The sequence below is a fragment of the Trypanosoma cruzi genome, genomic scaffold (genome assembly GCF_000209065.1).
Source record: "Trypanosoma cruzi strain CL Brener 1047053516599 genomic scaffold, whole genome shotgun sequence".
NCBI classification, from domain to species: Eukaryota; Euglenozoa; class Kinetoplastea; order Trypanosomatida; family Trypanosomatidae; genus Trypanosoma; species Trypanosoma cruzi.
In genome coordinates, this window is record NW_001849303.1 from 46,084 (window position 1) to 62,709 (window position 16,626).

Here is a 16,626-nt window from a genome sequence, read left to right on the forward strand (position 1 = left end):
CAAAACCGTCCACAATGTTGCGGGTGAGACGAAACGGCACAAGCTCCGGCACAGGAAGCTGCTTTCCCTGGTCGAAGGCAAACCCGAGGTCAATATGCACAAGCTCCGCCCGCTGGGTGTGCAGAAGGAGGTTGTTGCCATGACGATCCCCAAGCCCGACAATGTAGCCAATAATGCTGGAGGCTGCAACACTACGTGTGTAGGCCTCACGCCGTTCTAGCCATTCCTGTGGAGTGAAAAAATGCTCAAGAAAAAAATAATGCAAAGCCGGGCTAAACTCCGCATACAAGTCAAGAAGAACACCATGTTTCTGTGACTTGTTAGCCTCCTGTAATCTCGCACGGCACTCCAAAGTCGTTGGTTCACCAGGAAAGTATCGTTCATGAGCGCCCGTCTGAAATCGCAGCCTGTTGGTGTTTGTGCCACCACCGTTGGGATCACCATTAAGATACTGCCCAAGTGGAATCGTCCCATCCACCCACTCAATGATACCAACAGTGGGGGCAAGTGGAACCACATTGTACGTAAAGACATGCAACCGACACGTCCTTTTATCCTGCGCAAGAAGTTGGTTTGAGAGACAAAACACCTGCTCAATGAGGCTATCCTGCCGCATATCATCCTCTGATTTAAGCAACTGACGCACGATCCGGCCATCGCTCAACACACAACGGAGTGCCTTTGGAAGATTTATCCCACCTGGGGTTGTGAAGGTATTCTCATACCGTACAATTTTGGGTAACTGCTGCAGCAGTGCAGGCAACGCACTCCGTGATGCCAGGGAAAATAACGGCAGTGTGAAGGTCGGCGGGGGAATGAGAAGGTCCCGCACGCCCTTTTCAGTGATCATAAAATCAGCTGGGATACGATGATCTGGCCTGTATTTGTTATATACGCGATAAAATGCCAATTGAATATACGCCGCCGATAACCTCTCCGCCTCTGTCACAATTTTTTCTCTCCAGCCACAACGCCTCCCCTTATTCTTATTCTCCTTCTCTTTCTTCATGGTGCTGCTGTCATCCTCAGCTCCATCTTCATCTTCATCATCATCATCATCATGGCGGTTGGTAGGACTCTTCAGAGTGCGGAGAATTTGACGTGCGAGCGTCACTTTCTTCTCATCCACCACATGCAACCCACTACTCCCACCGCCATGCGCTACGGTGGCAACGGCAGGACCAAAATTTTCCCCATTTGCAAGGGCAAGCAGCGGCCACACGGCGTGCAGAGGGTTCTCCATGGCAATGTGCAGCACAAGACTCTCCAGGTTGGTGTCATCCAGCGATGTGCCAAGCTGCGCCACAAGCTGCGAAAAGAGAGGCAAAAACTTGTGTAGAGGAACATTTTTAATCGCCTTCTGAATGATACCAGAGGTGACCGAGGCGGCGGAGCCAGCCGCTTTTAAACGACGCTCGTCCAGTCGCTCGTCCTGCTGCAGCCACAATGAAACAAAGGCAAACACGGCAAGAAGGCTATCCGACTCGGCAGGCCCACTCCGCTCTAGAAATCGTGCATATGCGTTCAAGGCACTGCGGCGGTATAATGCATACATCTCCACCTCCCGCTGCCACTCATCCTCCTCGCGTGTCGTCTCCACCGCCAATGTGCGAATGCGGCGTTGTAAAATTCTCTTCTCCGCATCACTAAGCCCATCAGACATCTGTTGCTGCTGCTCCAACTCCACGCGAATACGATGGGAGGCGCCAATACTTTCCTGCAGCTTGCGATACTCCTCGCTATGCAGACGTGCTGTGATATCACGTACAAGCGTGTGACATAAACGGGCCAACTGCAGACAACACACGCCCGTCCGGTCATTTTTCACAGATAACAGAAGGAATGGATCCCGTACAAGCTGAGAAAGTGGCACCAACCGTGCCTCTCTGGCCCACACAACAAGTTGCTGAACAATGGCCGGCATCTGCGGCGCATTCGCTGGCATAGGGAAAAGAAGCCCATTCATCACCGACGTAGGCTCTTCCAACGGACTCCTTTCCGTGTTCTGAAGTATGGCGATCGCACGATGTGGACGACCACCCACAAACTCCGCACGTGCCTGCACAAGCGCTAAAAACGCAATGGCAGGCAACTCATGTGATGTAATCAACTTTTCAAATATTGTGCCATCTTGCTGAAAGGGCTCGTTTTCCTCCCTTTTCACGCCGCATTGGGACTCCATGTCCCCTCCAGTAAACTCGCTGTATGCCGAAAGCCATTGATGCACTAACACTGGCCTGTTGCTGCGCAGGGCACGCTCACTGCTGTTTTCCAGGTGCGAAAGCCACCATTGCGGCTGACGATACAAAACACAAAGGCGATGATGCACACTATCCAGTAGTTCCAGCTCCCGGTAAGGCGCATGCAAATGAACCAAGGACGCACGTACCCAAGGTGGTGGGTGCCGCATGCCACCTGCCCTTTTAGCCTCAACAGTGGAAGAAGTGGAGGAAGATAAAGAAGAATGCGATCGCAAAAAAAGACGACCGCACTCCTCAATGTCATGCAGTGCTTCTGCCTGCAGCATCGACTGAAACCAGTTTGTCTCATCAAATTGGCATGCCAATCGCTGCAGCGCCTGTGTGGTCCACCGTCGTACGTTATGGTGTTCGCCGTGGTGCGCAGCACGCATGGCATAGAAAATACCCTCTTCCACTGAAACAAGAGACGGCAGTAACAAATCCCGACGTTGCTTATGATGACGGTGTGTTCCTTCTGTTTCCTCAAGAAAATCCAAATCCCAGCGGCCGAGACGCCAGAGCGTGGCTGCCAGTGCCGAGCGTAGTTGCAAGAAGTAATCCTCCTCTTCCTCCTCCGCACCCGTCTCCTCTTTTACTTCGTGTTTCCCACGCCTCTTATCACCGGTAGCAGCAAATAAGAGCGGGGGAGCATGCCGCTTCAGCGCCGCCGCAAGCATCTGCACTGCCGTATCCGCAGCCCCCAGCTGCATCAGAGCGTTCGCCTTCTCCACCAACAGACGGGAACTGGAGAATCCACACGCAAAATATGAACGATGAATTCCGCTAGAAACACGCATTGGCCTCATGGCCCCTTCAATGCGGTCGATTAGGAGAAGCACCGCATGCCAATTCCCGCGGCTCTTCTCGCGCTCCATGAGTCGCGCGGGGTGCTGCAAAAAAAAGGCCTCCTCCCAGGGCGACATGTAAAAATTCAAATCACCACCATCGCCGGCCGTCTGCATGACGCTGCTATTGTTCCCTACAGCGGCTGAGCCATTTCTTCCTCCCCCACCAACACTACTATTCCTGCTGTCGCTAATAACTATGCCACCATTATCGCTCCCGTCACGGAAACGCAATGTGGTCTCCACATCGACAAGAACGGCATACACCGCCGCACGATACGTGGCAAGTCTCTGCGTCATTTCGGCCTCCGTCTCATCCCCGCGCAACATCCGTCGGTGGCCTTCCTTCGATGCATCCTCGCGGGAAGAAGGTCGTCGTTTGGATGGAAATAAGACGGAGCACTTTGGTTGGCCAACAATTGTCATCGCAGCAGAAGGAATGCCCTTACGCCGCCCAAGCAAAGACTCCCCACTAAGTTCTGTAAAGAGTGCGGCGAGGTGTGGCTCGTGGCATGTCACGGCGGCCGAGGCAAGAACAAGTGGGTCAATGTCCGACAGCCAGTATGAATCCCGCAAATCCGACAGCTCGGGAAGCTCACCGTACTCGCTGCGCACAAAAAGCGGAAACGTAAGAGAGGCAGCCGCGGCTTCCCACTCCGATGGCGACATCCGTGAAAGAGGGTTACTTTCCCAGTTCTCGGACCGCACACCATGACTGCGCACCACCGTCATCAGCACGGAATGACAAACGTTTAACGCACGTAGAAATAAACGAGTCATGTGAAGAAACCCACATGCCCGTCGAAATAAATGCGTCTCAAGAGCCCGGGACCACACGGCACGTTGCGACCGCTGCGTCTCACTCTCCCTCATCAGCATCGTGTGTAGCAAAACGATGGGCAAGTAACTCTCAATAAATAAAATCAGACCTCCACTCCGGCTTGAAAAGGGTCGCAGCAGCACGTGATGGAGAACCGTCGCGACCGTCGAAAATCGATGGTGCAAGTTGTAATGCCGAATCAGGGCAACCAGGAATAAACGCAGGAACTGGGACTCATCTTCATGCACCCTCAGAGCATCCCACACAACCTCATCCAGTAACGATGCCACTTTCAGCGACGTCTCCACCAAAACCGTCGCATGTTTTTGCGGCTGAACATCAAAAAGCTGTCGCCGAAAGGGGAGGATGTCCTTCAGGCGAATAACTGATGAGGCATGACTCCCTTTGACGTCTCCTTCCTTTTCCTCTTCTTCTTCTGGGGGTGGAGGCGATGCCTTTTGTACATCACCCTCTTGCTTCGTCTCATCTCCACTGAATTCTTCCAATGTCCGTCTAATGAGATCCCCCTCATCACCAGCGCCACGGCGACGATGCGTATTCGACGCCACCGCACACGTCCTTGTTGACATGATCACATTCTCTGAAGCACCATCCACTCCTTCCCCGATGGCTTCCACGCCGTTGTTGTCGGTGGTGATGCCACAAAGCCAGCCTCGGAGTGTGGTAGAAGCAACGCGGGCAACGTCAGCATCCGCGTCAAAGGCAAGACGGTACAACTGCTCCACATGTTGACGATAAATGCAATGTAACACCTTGTCAAAGGGCCACCCTTGCAACATCCGCTGCATGGCACCAACGGGGTACAACAGTGCGTCCACGTGACCCTCCGCGCCGGCCTCAATGAAGCACCAACACAATGCACGTAACAAACGAAAGACACTTAATTGCACTTCCCGAGTTGTTTCCTGTAATAACTTAAAAGCTGTACTGGTGGTAGTAGTAGGCGTCGTCGTAGTCCTCATCCTTGTCAATGGAGTTGCCATCATTGTTTGCGAAGACAAATCAAAGGCATCACCCATGCACACTAGAGTTAACAAATGCTGCACTGCACGACAGCACATCTCATACACCGTTTGTATCCTTTTTGCGACATCTTCATCTTTCTTCATCAAACCCACACGTCCCTGCAATCTGCTCTGCGCCTCCCCTTCGCGTATATGAACTTGTATCAGCTTTACAAAGGCCGGACGTGCACGATCGACAGCAGCCGCTGCATCCGTGTAGAATGACGACGCTGGCGCACCAGAAACATGAACGGTGCTTTTCAATAATGGAAGAATACGTGTCACTTGCCGTAGGGCTTCCGTGACGCTAAGAGTCTGCCCGTCATTCTTCTCAAGGTGTAAGCATACACTTTCCTCACCCTTTTTCTCTACATGACGATGATGTTCCTCTGCCTCTTCATTAGCCCCCGGTGTGATGACAATCACCTCATGCTCGTCCACGTCTTCATTCTGCACAAAACTCTCCGCGGTGTACCTCGCATGTTGTAACTTCCAGTCCTGCTGCTCCAGCGTGGCGTCTGCCCGACAAATGGCGTTCCAGGTCGATGCAACAACCCGCGAGTCCTCCGCAAGAGTTAACATGACGGTTGAAATAAACGCCTCATCCGCAGAAACAATTCGTGTAGGCAACGAGGAGGAAAGGAGATGGGCTGGATTTGACACCGCCTGGGTCCATACATACAAAAGGACATTGCATGCACGTGCACGGACATCGACACACGTCAGGAGGATATTCCCACAAAGGCGCAGCACGGTGTGAAGAATGTGCGGTACGCGCTGCAGGAGTTCACGGCCCCACCAATGCCTCACAATTTGCTCAAACAGCAATGCAAGCATCGTATGTCTCGCTCCACGATGGACGTCGTGCGTTAGCCCAAAGTACAGCTGTTGCAGCAGCACATACGCATGGTCCCCGCCATCACTTGCAAAGAAGCGATCCACCGTCGTCCTTGTAGCCAATGAGGATAGCTCATCATCATGATGATAATCGGCCAGTGCTGTGTTGCCTACACCTGGCCCTGTCGTCGACGGCAGCCCAGGGGCATTGGCAATAATGTCACAGAGCATTGTCACCGCCTCCTGCAGGGGACGCACTCGCACAAACGGTGTCATGGTGCCCACAAGTTCCACAAGCCGACACAAAATGGCGTCCGCGTAGTGCCGAACAAAAGGCACATATTCGGTTGAAAATGTCGACCCCATCCACTCGAGTGCAATACGAGCGGCTTCAGCAATCTCCTGTACATCTCCGACCCCACCGCTTCTCCCATGACGCTTCGAGAGTGCCGCAAAAACAAGAAGCCGTGCCATGACGTCCGGAAAGTAAGCCTTAACGCACCCCACCAATAACTCACGTGTTCGTAAATTATTGGACGTCGCATCCCCAGACCGTTTGTGGCATGCGGCTAGTCGCCAGAGCAGATCACTGGGATGCAAAAATACCGACGTCTCCTCCGCACCATTCTGTCGTGCGCTGCATAGCAACGCCAATGGGAGCAACGTAGGCATGAGTGCCTGACACATTTGCTGCAGTCCGGTGTAGCCAAAGCAGACAACAGGAAACGCCTCCATTGGATGGCCCAAACGCCACAGCCAGTCAAACAGGAGTCGCTCACAGTGATAGTGACATAACTCCTGCGCGCTCATCCAAGTCTCACTTTCCGCCGTTCCGGTCATGACGGTCGCCGTGGCAAAGCCACTCTCTCGCAACCGCGTATTTTTTCCAATAAACGCAAGACACTCCAAAAGCAGGTCTTTGTGAGCAAAGCCCTGCGTGGCCCAGCACTCTAAGAGTGTACAAATGATGTCTGCCTCCAGCATGGGTGCCGCGTGTGCCGCCTCGCCGAGGGCGCGCAAACTCGTCGCAGAATGCATTGGGCTTATAGAGGCGATGCCTTCACGTGCACGATAAAGCAACTCCTGCAACACAGCATACGTCCGATGAGTAAAACGATTAAAAAGCCAACGTACCTGCAAGGCCGTGTGTCTTCGGACAACATATGCGGTTTTAATGGAAAGAAACGAAAAAAGATACTTCCCAAGCTTCTCCGCCACCGAAGACTCACAACGGAATAAAACTCCGTAAATACTGGACAGCACTGCGCATTGTAGCTGCGGCGTCAACACCGGCATATCATTCCGTGAGACATCTGTCAGTTGGTCCACAAACACCTCGAGCAGTTGCCCTTCTTCAAAAAGAAAATCGTCATGAGCATTTCTTCCTCGCTTCTTCTCTTTTCCCCTCCGCATGGCACCACCCGGTGTCTGCAGATTTTGTCCCACTTTGTGTGCCCCTTCCTCTGCATCCTCCCTATTGCATGTATTCGTACTCATCGTTTCCTCCTCTTCATTCTCCTCATCATAATTCATCCCATCGGCAACCGTTGAAGATACAACGCCACGATGCGGCGGTGCGTAATGACTGAATGTCAAGAAAATACTCTCCGCCAGACTGTATCTGTAACGTGCAAACAGCGTCTCAAGAAGTTGTCGTGCCGCCAGCCGTGCCTGCGTGTCACCATAGGCCTCATGCAGAACCTGCAATAATCCCAGCACACCATCCACGACGGCAAGTGAAAAGGGAAGGAAAGGATTCAATTTTGACACATTTTGTGTGGAAGACATCTCTGTCCCACTTCCGTGATTCATCAAGTTCTCACTTCTGTGGCCCTTTGGTGCCTCCATAGTGGCGGGGATAAGACCATCCTTCTCAAGAATATGGAGAATAACTCTCGTGACACGCGCCGGGCTGACAAGTGGATCAGCCGAGGCCGCCAATACATGTGTGCGGCGAACAAGAGTGAGAATTGCACTAAGCAAACTGCAGCTTAGCCGCATGGTCGCATGAACAGCTGCCACCGCATCCGCAGAGGTCACGTTTGTTGGTTGCCACGATGCAAGCTTCACAAGGCCCTCATCCAGCGCACGACGAGACACAACGCCTACAAATGACAGCACCACTTGTCGCGGCTCCCACAACGCAAAAGACTGAGACAAGAGCACAGTACCCACATCATGGAATAGTATCAGTAATGCCCGCATCAGTACACGATCCCGTACAACAGAACCACGCAGCAGTCGGGTAGCAAGATGCCGACAAATCCACATCACGGCATAGTACAGCCGTCCTTCTGGTGACAGTCGACGCAGTATAGACACAGGATGATCAAATAACTGCATATGTGGTATATCCGATAATATGCACAGATCATCCTCGCTGGAGTTCTTCCTAATTCTGTTACTATCATCAGTATTACTATTATTATTATTATTATTATTATTATTATTGGTGTTGTCACTGTTTGAACCCTCGCAGCCTTTTGGACATGAACGATGCCCTTGAGGGAGTTGCCAAATGCCAAGCCGAAATAGGCGCAGAAGCAAATGCATCAGTTGTACAGCATGTATACAGAGCGTTCGATGTGCCATTGCCACTGCATCTTCGTCCACTTCACGCTGTTTTTGTTGGTGTTGTGGTTGTTGTGATGGCGGTGACGGTGGCTGTTGCAACGAAGACCCGCCCGCGAGACCAACACATGCGGCTCCGATAACTTTTGCCCGCTCCGCAAGTTCCCCAACAGCACGCATAACTTCTCCAGAAAGAATTTCTACAAAACCCAGAGGCACATCGCCACGACGCAATCGTCCCAAAAACAACTCCGATACATCGGTTTCCCCATCTTCATTAGTGGCATTACCGACTCCTTTGTTTTCTGCCCGAACAGCGTCTATCCCTGCCAGTGGCTCTTCTGTAAAGGAGGCAAAAAACTCGTGCAGCAGTAACCAATGTCCCTCCACCGCGTCACATACCGCAATAGGCACATGTTTTTCAGGTGCAATAAACGTCGCATCCATGACGTGACGAGATCTTGCCAAGAGTTGTTTCATTCGCTGCAAAGATGCCGCCGTCTTGCCACCACCGCCACCATGTCCACGAGGAGTCTCTTTATTTTTTGCGGGATCACTCATGGCTCCCCCCACGGCGATTGGGAGGTGCTGCCACCCCAATTCATTCTCTGTCACTGTAAAACAGGCGGCAAGTAAATATTCTTCGGCCCAGCAGAGGGCCTGCATAAAACTGGAAGAACATGTCGAAGCAGCGGCAGCGGTGTCTGTGTCGTGACGCCAGACAACACTCTCGTCGTGTGGAAGAAAACAAACGGCATGCGAGAGACCAGATATCACAAAAGCCACACCAGTTGAAAGACACACCGCTGCTGAGGGAAGATGCGGTAGAGAATGATCCTTCAGCGCCGTGGTGACATGATTGGCATCAAGATCATCCTCAGGCAGGTGCTTTTTCCTTGCCATACGCTGAGCGGCAATGATCTCTGCGGAGATTGCACCATAATGTTGGTACAAGGACAAAAACTGTAGCATTGCCATAAAGAGTGGTGTGGAAAGCCCAGTCTTGGACCGATGACCAGCCGTCGCCGTTGCAATTAACGAGGCCATCATTGCCGGTGGAAGAGCCGCTGTGTGCTGCGGAACATTCGCCACCGTCTTCGGTAATGACTTGGATACGCCATAGAGAACGGCGCGAATCCTTGTGCTGATGGCACTGAAGTGGGCTGCGGCTTGTAATCTCGCACGCTCCTCGCCATTTACCCACAGCGGCCACCGCCCTACAACACCACGCCCCAACAAGACGGAGAGTAGTCGGTAAACATGTTCCTTGGGTTGACTCTCATCATCCCGCTGGGTTGTTACCGTAGGCATGTAACGACGAACAAGCCAGCGAAAAACGTCTTGCTGACACATGAGCGATGCCCGCGGGGTGACGGCAAGAAGCACCGCGAGTAGTAGTGTCTCGAGCCTCACACCGTAATATGGAAAAAGAGGAAGGACACCATGCTCCACCAGTAGCGTACATTGACTCTCACTACATCCAAGTGTCGTTCCAGGATGGGCAAGAAGATGCAGCATGAAAAGGGAACCGTCCTTGACAAGATCCTGTACGGCGGCAGCACTCAGCGATCCGCCCGCCGCAGCACTCACACGCAAAAGACAATCCGTATCCCTCTCTGTCTCTGTCTCTTTCTCTGTGAGGTTACCGACATCATCTTTCCCCCCTGTGGCCCGTGTCTTCCCTGTCGTTCCGGATGTGACATCATCACGTACACTATCCAAAAAGAACAGGGAACGAAACAGTTGCAGTAACGTCTCCCCCGGTTGAGGCGGTGTTTCTCGTTTTTTCCGTCTTGAATGTTCTCCAGTTTTTTCACCCATCACATCCTCCTCCTCACGTGATCTTTTGATGCCCTTCTGCTCCCGCTGCTTCTCCTGCGCAAAGACACGCTTCGATAATGCGTCATCGGACACCGTCGGTATTCTCGTTACACTGGCAGAGACGGCAGGAGCAGGAGAGGCAGCAGGTGTGACGAACGACGACAAGGATGGGAGTTTCATGTAGGCTTCGTGTGTGGAGCAGGCAAGATAAAACACCACAGCCCCAAATTCAAAAAGAGGGGCGAGTGGTGGGCAGGGAAAGTAAAACAACTCACGACGGGAAACGTGACCAAATTCACTTCGGACAACTTTAAAAAGTTGCAGCATAAAAGGCAACACGGTTTCATGCAACAATGTCAAAGAATATGGAGAAACAAGAACTGAATCGCACGCACTTGTCATGCCTTCGCTCATGTTGCCACCAAGGCCCTTTTCATTATTTGTTTCATTTGGCGCTGCTTCCTGCGAGCATCGTACCCCATATGGTCGGTGGCGTTCAATGTCTGCTCGCACGCTCCGCCCCAAGACGGCTGAGAAGCAGACACACAGTTGTGTTGTCATGAACGTCAGTGCCTCCATGCGCCACCCGTCTCGGCGTGTTGTGGTGTAAAAAAAATGACAGAGGGGCTTCACCAGCTCCAAGGGCATGGCCGATGTCAATGGGCAGTCATCCCGTGCCACAGTAACGAGGAGCTTCAATGCAATAAGCAGATGCGTCTCCAAACGTAGTGCGCTAGTCGGACGCATGTGGCGTTGAGTCGTCAGACGCACAAGTCGCTGCATAATAAACGGCATCGTCCCATTATTTGCTGTGGACGTCGACAAAAGTAAAGTCGCCTCATCCTCAAATGGCGTGAAGGCATTCATGAGTTGCGGTGCACGGAAGAGTTGAACCAGCAAGGCTGCAAACGTTGTGCCCTGCTCCACATGCGGATGATAAACGTCGTCTTCAACACGCCCCTCCACGCCATGAGGCGTCTGGTTGCCAACATCCGAGTGCGGTGACATTGCGGCCAATAACGGCAACGACGTCCTGTTGGTAGCAGTGGCAATGGTGGTGTCCGTGCTGTTCACTTCATACACGGTCCTCTCGATCAATTCCAGAAGTCGCATAATCATCTCCATAATTATCCCTGGCTGCAGATTTGACAGGTAGCCGTTGAATAGAAAAAGATGAAGCAGGAGTTTGGCGTACTCTTGACCGCAGACGGCCACCAGAACCTCCGACTGCAAAACCTCCAACGCGTGACGAGTGATGGAAAAGAGCGGCACGGCATTTTTCCACAGTAGTGGCAGGGAAGTATGATTCGCTGTCCTCGCCCAGAGATGTCGTGTTGAGAGCGAACCTGCCACAGACGACATTTCAGTTCTGTTTGCCGCGGCTCGCGACGTCATCCACTGACCGTCGAAGGCGTTCGACGCGGCCGACTCCTCCTCTGCATGGCCGCCTTGTCCCCCGCGTGTGCCACTTGCTGCCGCTCCTACTGCCGCCATGTGCGCCTCCTCGTTATCTGCGTTGCTGGACGTCCCGAGTGACGATGACGCCGGCGCGAGAAGTAGCGATGAAGGCAAGTTGTGATGAAGAGTTTCTACAAGCGCGCGCCAAGGCCGCACCACGTCCGTGCAAAGTTTTTTCGCCTTGTTATTCCTCAGCGCATCCAACTCCTCCTCGGCGACCAAAGAGGCAGATGACGTAGCGGCCAACGCCGTCAATTCATGTTGTCGTCGGGACGTGGCATTCGCACCGCGACCTGCTGCACGAGTCGCCATGGACCGCCGCCTTCCTGCGGCGCTGCAGTACTGCGTGAGCGCCGGCCTCACCACGCTGTCCATAACAACAAACAGAATGTTGTTTGTGACGTGCTGGCCAAATATGTTTTGGATGTGCGTTCCGCTCTGCTCCGCCACCGCGTCAAGGAATAGACGGAGATCGGAGAGGGACTTCTGAGCCTCCTTTGGGTTCGGCATTTGAACATCGTTGACAATTGCCGTCAGTCGGGCCTTGAGCATTGCCGTGTCCGCTACCATGACTGGCGCCGCCAAGGCGGAGGCAGCCGGGGTGTCAAAGAAGCCAATCAACGACGGTGACGAGGTGGAAAAAGTCTGATTGTTCACCGGCAAAGACATGTCTCACCCCTCACTCCTTCCTTCTCTCCCTTATATTTATTTCTTTCTTTGTGTGTGTGTGTGTGTGTCTTTTTCACAACGCCTTCTTCTGTAAGTGTTTAAATAATAAAAATTAAAAAAATGTCAAGCGCCTCGTAGAGCTTTCCCTCCCCTTTTCCCCTTCTCCCCCAGTCTGTAAAAATTCCCAACCTCCACTGTAGCTGTGAGTGTTGGGAAATGTATGCAACGTCTATCCGTCCCTTCCTAAACTCACACACACACACACACACAAAAAAAAAAAAAAAAAGGCAACAACAACAACAACAACAATGACAACAAAAATCCACAGAGTTGAGAGAGATTATAACACTCTTCTTTCCGAGGGTGTCAGTCAGAGGGAAAAAAAAAAATTTTCATACTTCCTCTTCCTCCTCTTATTCTACCTCCCGCTCTCTCTTTCTGTATATCTGTCGGCGTATGCCTGCATGTATGTATGTATTATCCTCTCACCCTAACCCAATGACTCCACGGCATTGTTGTCAGACAGGTATACACAAAAATACCTACGCAATGGTCGGATTTGATGCATGGAATCGGCGTCATGAGATGTCGTGAAGCCAAATTACAGAATACACACAAAGCAAAGGACAGACAGAGGCTCACTGCCGCACTACAAATGCCTATCCGTAGATATGTATGCCTGAATGTCTTAGCCGAGAATAAAAAAGAGCGAGTAGACCTTCTTCAATGGATCCCAGCTGCAATGATAACGTCCCTCCTCCTCATCACTGGCAGTTACCGCAACGTCACTCCCGTAGGGCGCCATTGTCTTTGCGGTCATGCCAACAGAGGAGGATGCGGATGTGCGCGGAAGTTTCGATGGAAACTTGACGGCAATCGTCACATATCCCTCGCATGCCAAAAGTAAATACACGACACTGTCATCCGGTGGCCTCTCCATGTCCTGCTCTCTCGCAGACCGCCAGCGGTGCAGTGGTCGAACCCCCGCCGCTGCCTGCGGAAAGAAAAATTCCATCCACACTTTTGTCTGAAACAACTCTGGATCATTTTCGGTGCAGTAATTGAACTGCGGCCTGCCAAACGGTGCGAAGGATGCGATGGCCGTGCCTGTCGCACCACCACGACTGCCTGCCTGCTGATCCTGCTGTTGTAATAAAAGCTCACGTGTCGCCTTTTCCTGCGCCGCGCGTCGGCATGCCTCCCTATTCAATTCCTCCTCAACCGCCAGCCGCTCCTCACGACGTGCATAACGCTCCCTGCGCTCCAGTTGTGTGCAGTGCGTCTTCCCTGCAATATGCTTCAAAAAGTTATTGTCATCTGTGCAGCAGACATCACAGAGAGTACATGTGACGCGGCCCATGTGGTTGCGCTTGTAGTACGGGTCACGGCGGGCCTGCAAGGATGGATTGAGGGCCTTCACAGACGACATCCTTCCCTTTTGACTATCCCACTGTACACCTGCACATCCACACAGAAACACACACAGAGAGGATAGAAGAAAAAAAAAAAAAAAAAAAGAGATTTGACCTCCGCCACAGCAACAGCACTAAGCGAGATAAGTAACAATGGCCTAACAGAAAAAAAAAGTGAACCAAAACTAAAGTAGGAAAAAGCAACAACAAAAATAAAAATAAAAACACACAACAAAAAATATAACAAAAAAAACAATCGCCTGGGCTGCTGGCCGGATCCTGAAATCATCAAAAGAAATCAAACAAGAAGAGAAAAGGGGGGTGGTGGAGAGGCAGTGGGTTCGCCACTCCCTCGATGTTTGCTCCAAGTAAATATATTCCGATAGCCACTCACGCGACACGGTGCACCTTGTTAGGATTGGAAATACTATCGCATACCAAGTGGCAGACCCTGGGCTCCGCCAGCCACAAGGCCCCGCCGCGAGGTGGGAATCAAAAAGAGGGGGTGGTGGGAAAATAAGAAATAAAAAGTAAAAAAAAATCCGTCTTGTCGCTATCGGCTCCCTGGTTCCTTCAATCACCGCCTTCCAAAAATTCATAGGATGGAAAAGAATCGTGCAGAAACATCTCCACTTTATCAGGACATATTCATTTAGGTGACCAGCTTCCCCCGCGAACATCCTTTTCACAAGCTTTAAAAAAAATAAACCAAAACAACATTAAATAAAATTTAAAATTAAGCGCACCGACGCTTCCCCCCACAAGTGGCGGGGCGGCGGTAGGAGATGTACATCAGCGCGCGGCCGTCGCAGAGAATGCACGGGCAGGCGGCACGGGGCCAGAACGCACAACCAAAGACACTGGAATATATACATCCACACCGCTGCAGGGTGCTCAAATATACGCGGCGCAGGCGCCAGTCGGTGCTCCCGCGCGTGTGGGCAGTGGCCGCACACAACGGGACTCCACACCGACGGCGCACGCGCCCCGCCCCGCACTCAGCACGCAGCACCGGCGGTCGCCACAGCGGCACTGAGCAGCAGCAGCAGCGACACCTGCACCCACACAGGGCCGCCAGGGCTGCGCGCGTCTTCAGGAGTCGGTGCCTTGGAGGTAGTTGTGGTCGTGTTCTTGGGCGCCTTGGAGGTAGTAGTAGTCGTAGTAGTTGTAGTGTTAGTCGTATTCTTCTTCGGGTCGCCCCCAGCAGCCTTAAAAACAGCAGCATCGTACTGCCCCTCCTCCTGGGCCGTGGCGCACACGCACGCACAGCAGAGGGCAAACAAAAGCACGCAGAGGACGCGGCGCAGCATCATTGTCACTTGGGCCTTTGTGGACTTCGCTTGTTGCTCGCGGTGTAAACTCTCCTGTCGGGCCGGCACCGGGCAGGCACAACGAGAGCACGCAGCATGGGAGGGAGAGACACGGGCAGGTGCACAGCATACACACAAAAGAACAGAGACAGACAGACAGCGGGGGAGTGGGACCGAGACGCGACGGAGCAGCCACGCCACGCCGCAGGGGCACCAGCACACACACACACACAGTCAGCGCCCACAACAAACAAACCCAACCCGATGAAAAAAAAAATATTCGCCTGGGCTGCTGGCCGGATCCTGAAATCATCAAAAGAAATCAAACAAGAAGGGAAAAGGGGGGTGGTGGAGAGGCAGTGGGTTCGCCACTCCCTCGATGTTTGCTCCAAGTAAATATATTCCGATAGCCACTCTCGCGACACGGTGCACCTTGTTAGGATTGGAAATACTATCGCATACCAAGTGGCAGACCCTGGACTCCGCCAGCCACAAGGCCCCGCCGCGAGGTGGGAATCAAAAAGAGGGGGTGGTGGGAAAATAAGAAATAAAAAGTAAAGAAAAATCCGTCTTGTCGCTATCGGCTCCCTGGTTCCTTCAATCACCGTCTTCCAAAAATTCATAAGATGGAAAAGAATCGTGCAGAAACATCTCCACTTTATCAGGACATATTCATTTAGGTGACCAGCTTCCCCCGCGAACATCCTTTTCACAAGCTAAAAAAAACAAACCAAAACAACATTAAATAAAATTTAAAATTAAGTGCACCGACGCTTCCCCCCACAAGTGGCGGGGCGGCGGCAGGAGATGTACATCAGCGCGCGGCCGTCGCAGAGAATGCACGGGCAGGCGGCACGGGGCCAGAACGCACAACCAAAGACACTGGAATATATACATCCACACCGCTGCAGGGTGCTCAAATATACGCGGCGCAGGCGCCAGTCGGTGCTCCCGCGCGTGTGGGCAGTGGCCGCACACAACGGGACTCCAGACCGACGGCGCACGCGCCCCGCCCCGCACTCAGCACGCAGCGCCGGCGGTCGCCACAGCGGCACTGACCAGCAGCAGCAGCGACACCTGCACCCACACAGGGCCGCCAGGGCTGCGCGCGTCTTCAGGAGTCGGTGCCTTGGAGGTAGTTGTGGTCGTGTTCTTGGGCGCCTTGGAGGAAGTAGTAGTCGTAGTAGTAGTTGTGGTCGTGTTCTTGGGCGCCTTGGAGGTAGTTGTGGTCGTAGTAGTTGTAGTAGTGGTAGTCGTGGTAGTCGTAGTAGTAGTGGTAGTGGTAGTCGTATTCTTCTTCGGGTCGCCCCCAGCAGCCTTCAAAACAGCAGCATCGTACTGCCCCTCCTCCTGGGCCGTGGCGCACACGCACGCACAGCAGAGGGCAAACAAAAGCACGCAGAGAACGCGGCGCAGCATCATTGTCACTTGGGCCTTTGTGGACTTCGCTTGTTGCTCGCGGTGTAAACTCTCCTGTCGGGCCGGCACCGGGCGGGCACAACGAGAGCACGCAGCATGGGAGGGAGAGACACGGGCAGGTGCACAGCATACACACAAAAGAACAGAGACAGACAGCGGGGGAGTGGGACCGAGACGCGACGAAGCAGCCACGCCACGC

General features: G+C 52.8%; 4 protein-coding genes across 4 annotated transcripts, besides 18 other annotated features; all 4 read right to left on the bottom strand.

The window, feature by feature from the left end:
* Positions 1-2,768: a sequence feature (heterozygous, Esmeraldo-like haplotype).
* On the bottom strand, positions 1-12,286 carry Tc00.1047053506533.34 (phosphatidylinositol kinase domain protein, putative; the record flags this gene model as incomplete). Its single annotated transcript, XM_803567.1, has 1 exon — positions 1-12,286. A coding segment is annotated over one exon (12,286 nt), but the record flags the coding sequence as incomplete, so codon positions are not given.
* Positions 1,033-1,062: a microsatellite.
* Positions 2,769-2,893: a sequence feature (areas merged during assembly that could not be assigned to a particular haplotype. This can correspond to areas where the two haplotypes were merged or to regions with more than two copies in the genome that were merged during assembly.).
* Positions 2,894-3,248: a sequence feature (heterozygous, non-Esmeraldo-like haplotype).
* Positions 3,249-3,892: a sequence feature (areas merged during assembly that could not be assigned to a particular haplotype. This can correspond to areas where the two haplotypes were merged or to regions with more than two copies in the genome that were merged during assembly.).
* Positions 3,893-16,626: a sequence feature (heterozygous, Esmeraldo-like haplotype).
* Positions 8,169-8,218: a microsatellite.
* Positions 9,952-9,976: a microsatellite.
* Positions 12,384-12,408: a sequence feature (AT_rich).
* Positions 12,537-12,556: a microsatellite.
* Positions 12,575-12,604: a microsatellite.
* On the bottom strand, positions 12,975-13,715 carry Tc00.1047053506533.70 (hypothetical protein, conserved; the record flags this gene model as incomplete). Its single annotated transcript, XM_803566.1, has 1 exon — positions 12,975-13,715. One exon carries the CDS (start codon positions 13,713-13,715, stop codon positions 12,975-12,977), a length of 741 nt encoding a protein of 246 aa, XP_808659.1.
* Positions 13,859-13,954: a sequence feature (A-rich).
* Positions 13,950-14,392: a mobile genetic element.
* Positions 14,417-14,438: a sequence feature (AT_rich).
* Tc00.1047053506533.106 (mucin TcSMUGL, putative) lies at positions 14,697-15,011 on the bottom strand (the record flags this gene model as incomplete). Its single annotated transcript, XM_803568.1, has 1 exon — positions 14,697-15,011. The coding sequence occupies one exon, from the start codon at positions 15,009-15,011 to the stop codon at positions 14,697-14,699; it is 315 nt and encodes a 104-aa protein (XP_808661.1).
* Positions 14,845-14,880: a microsatellite.
* Positions 15,284-15,726: a mobile genetic element.
* Positions 15,749-15,770: a sequence feature (AT_rich).
* Positions 16,029-16,430, bottom strand: Tc00.1047053506533.142 (mucin TcSMUGL, putative; the record flags this gene model as incomplete). Its single annotated transcript, XM_803569.1, has 1 exon — positions 16,029-16,430. The coding sequence occupies one exon, from the start codon at positions 16,428-16,430 to the stop codon at positions 16,029-16,031; it is 402 nt and encodes a 133-aa protein (XP_808662.1).
* Positions 16,228-16,299: a microsatellite.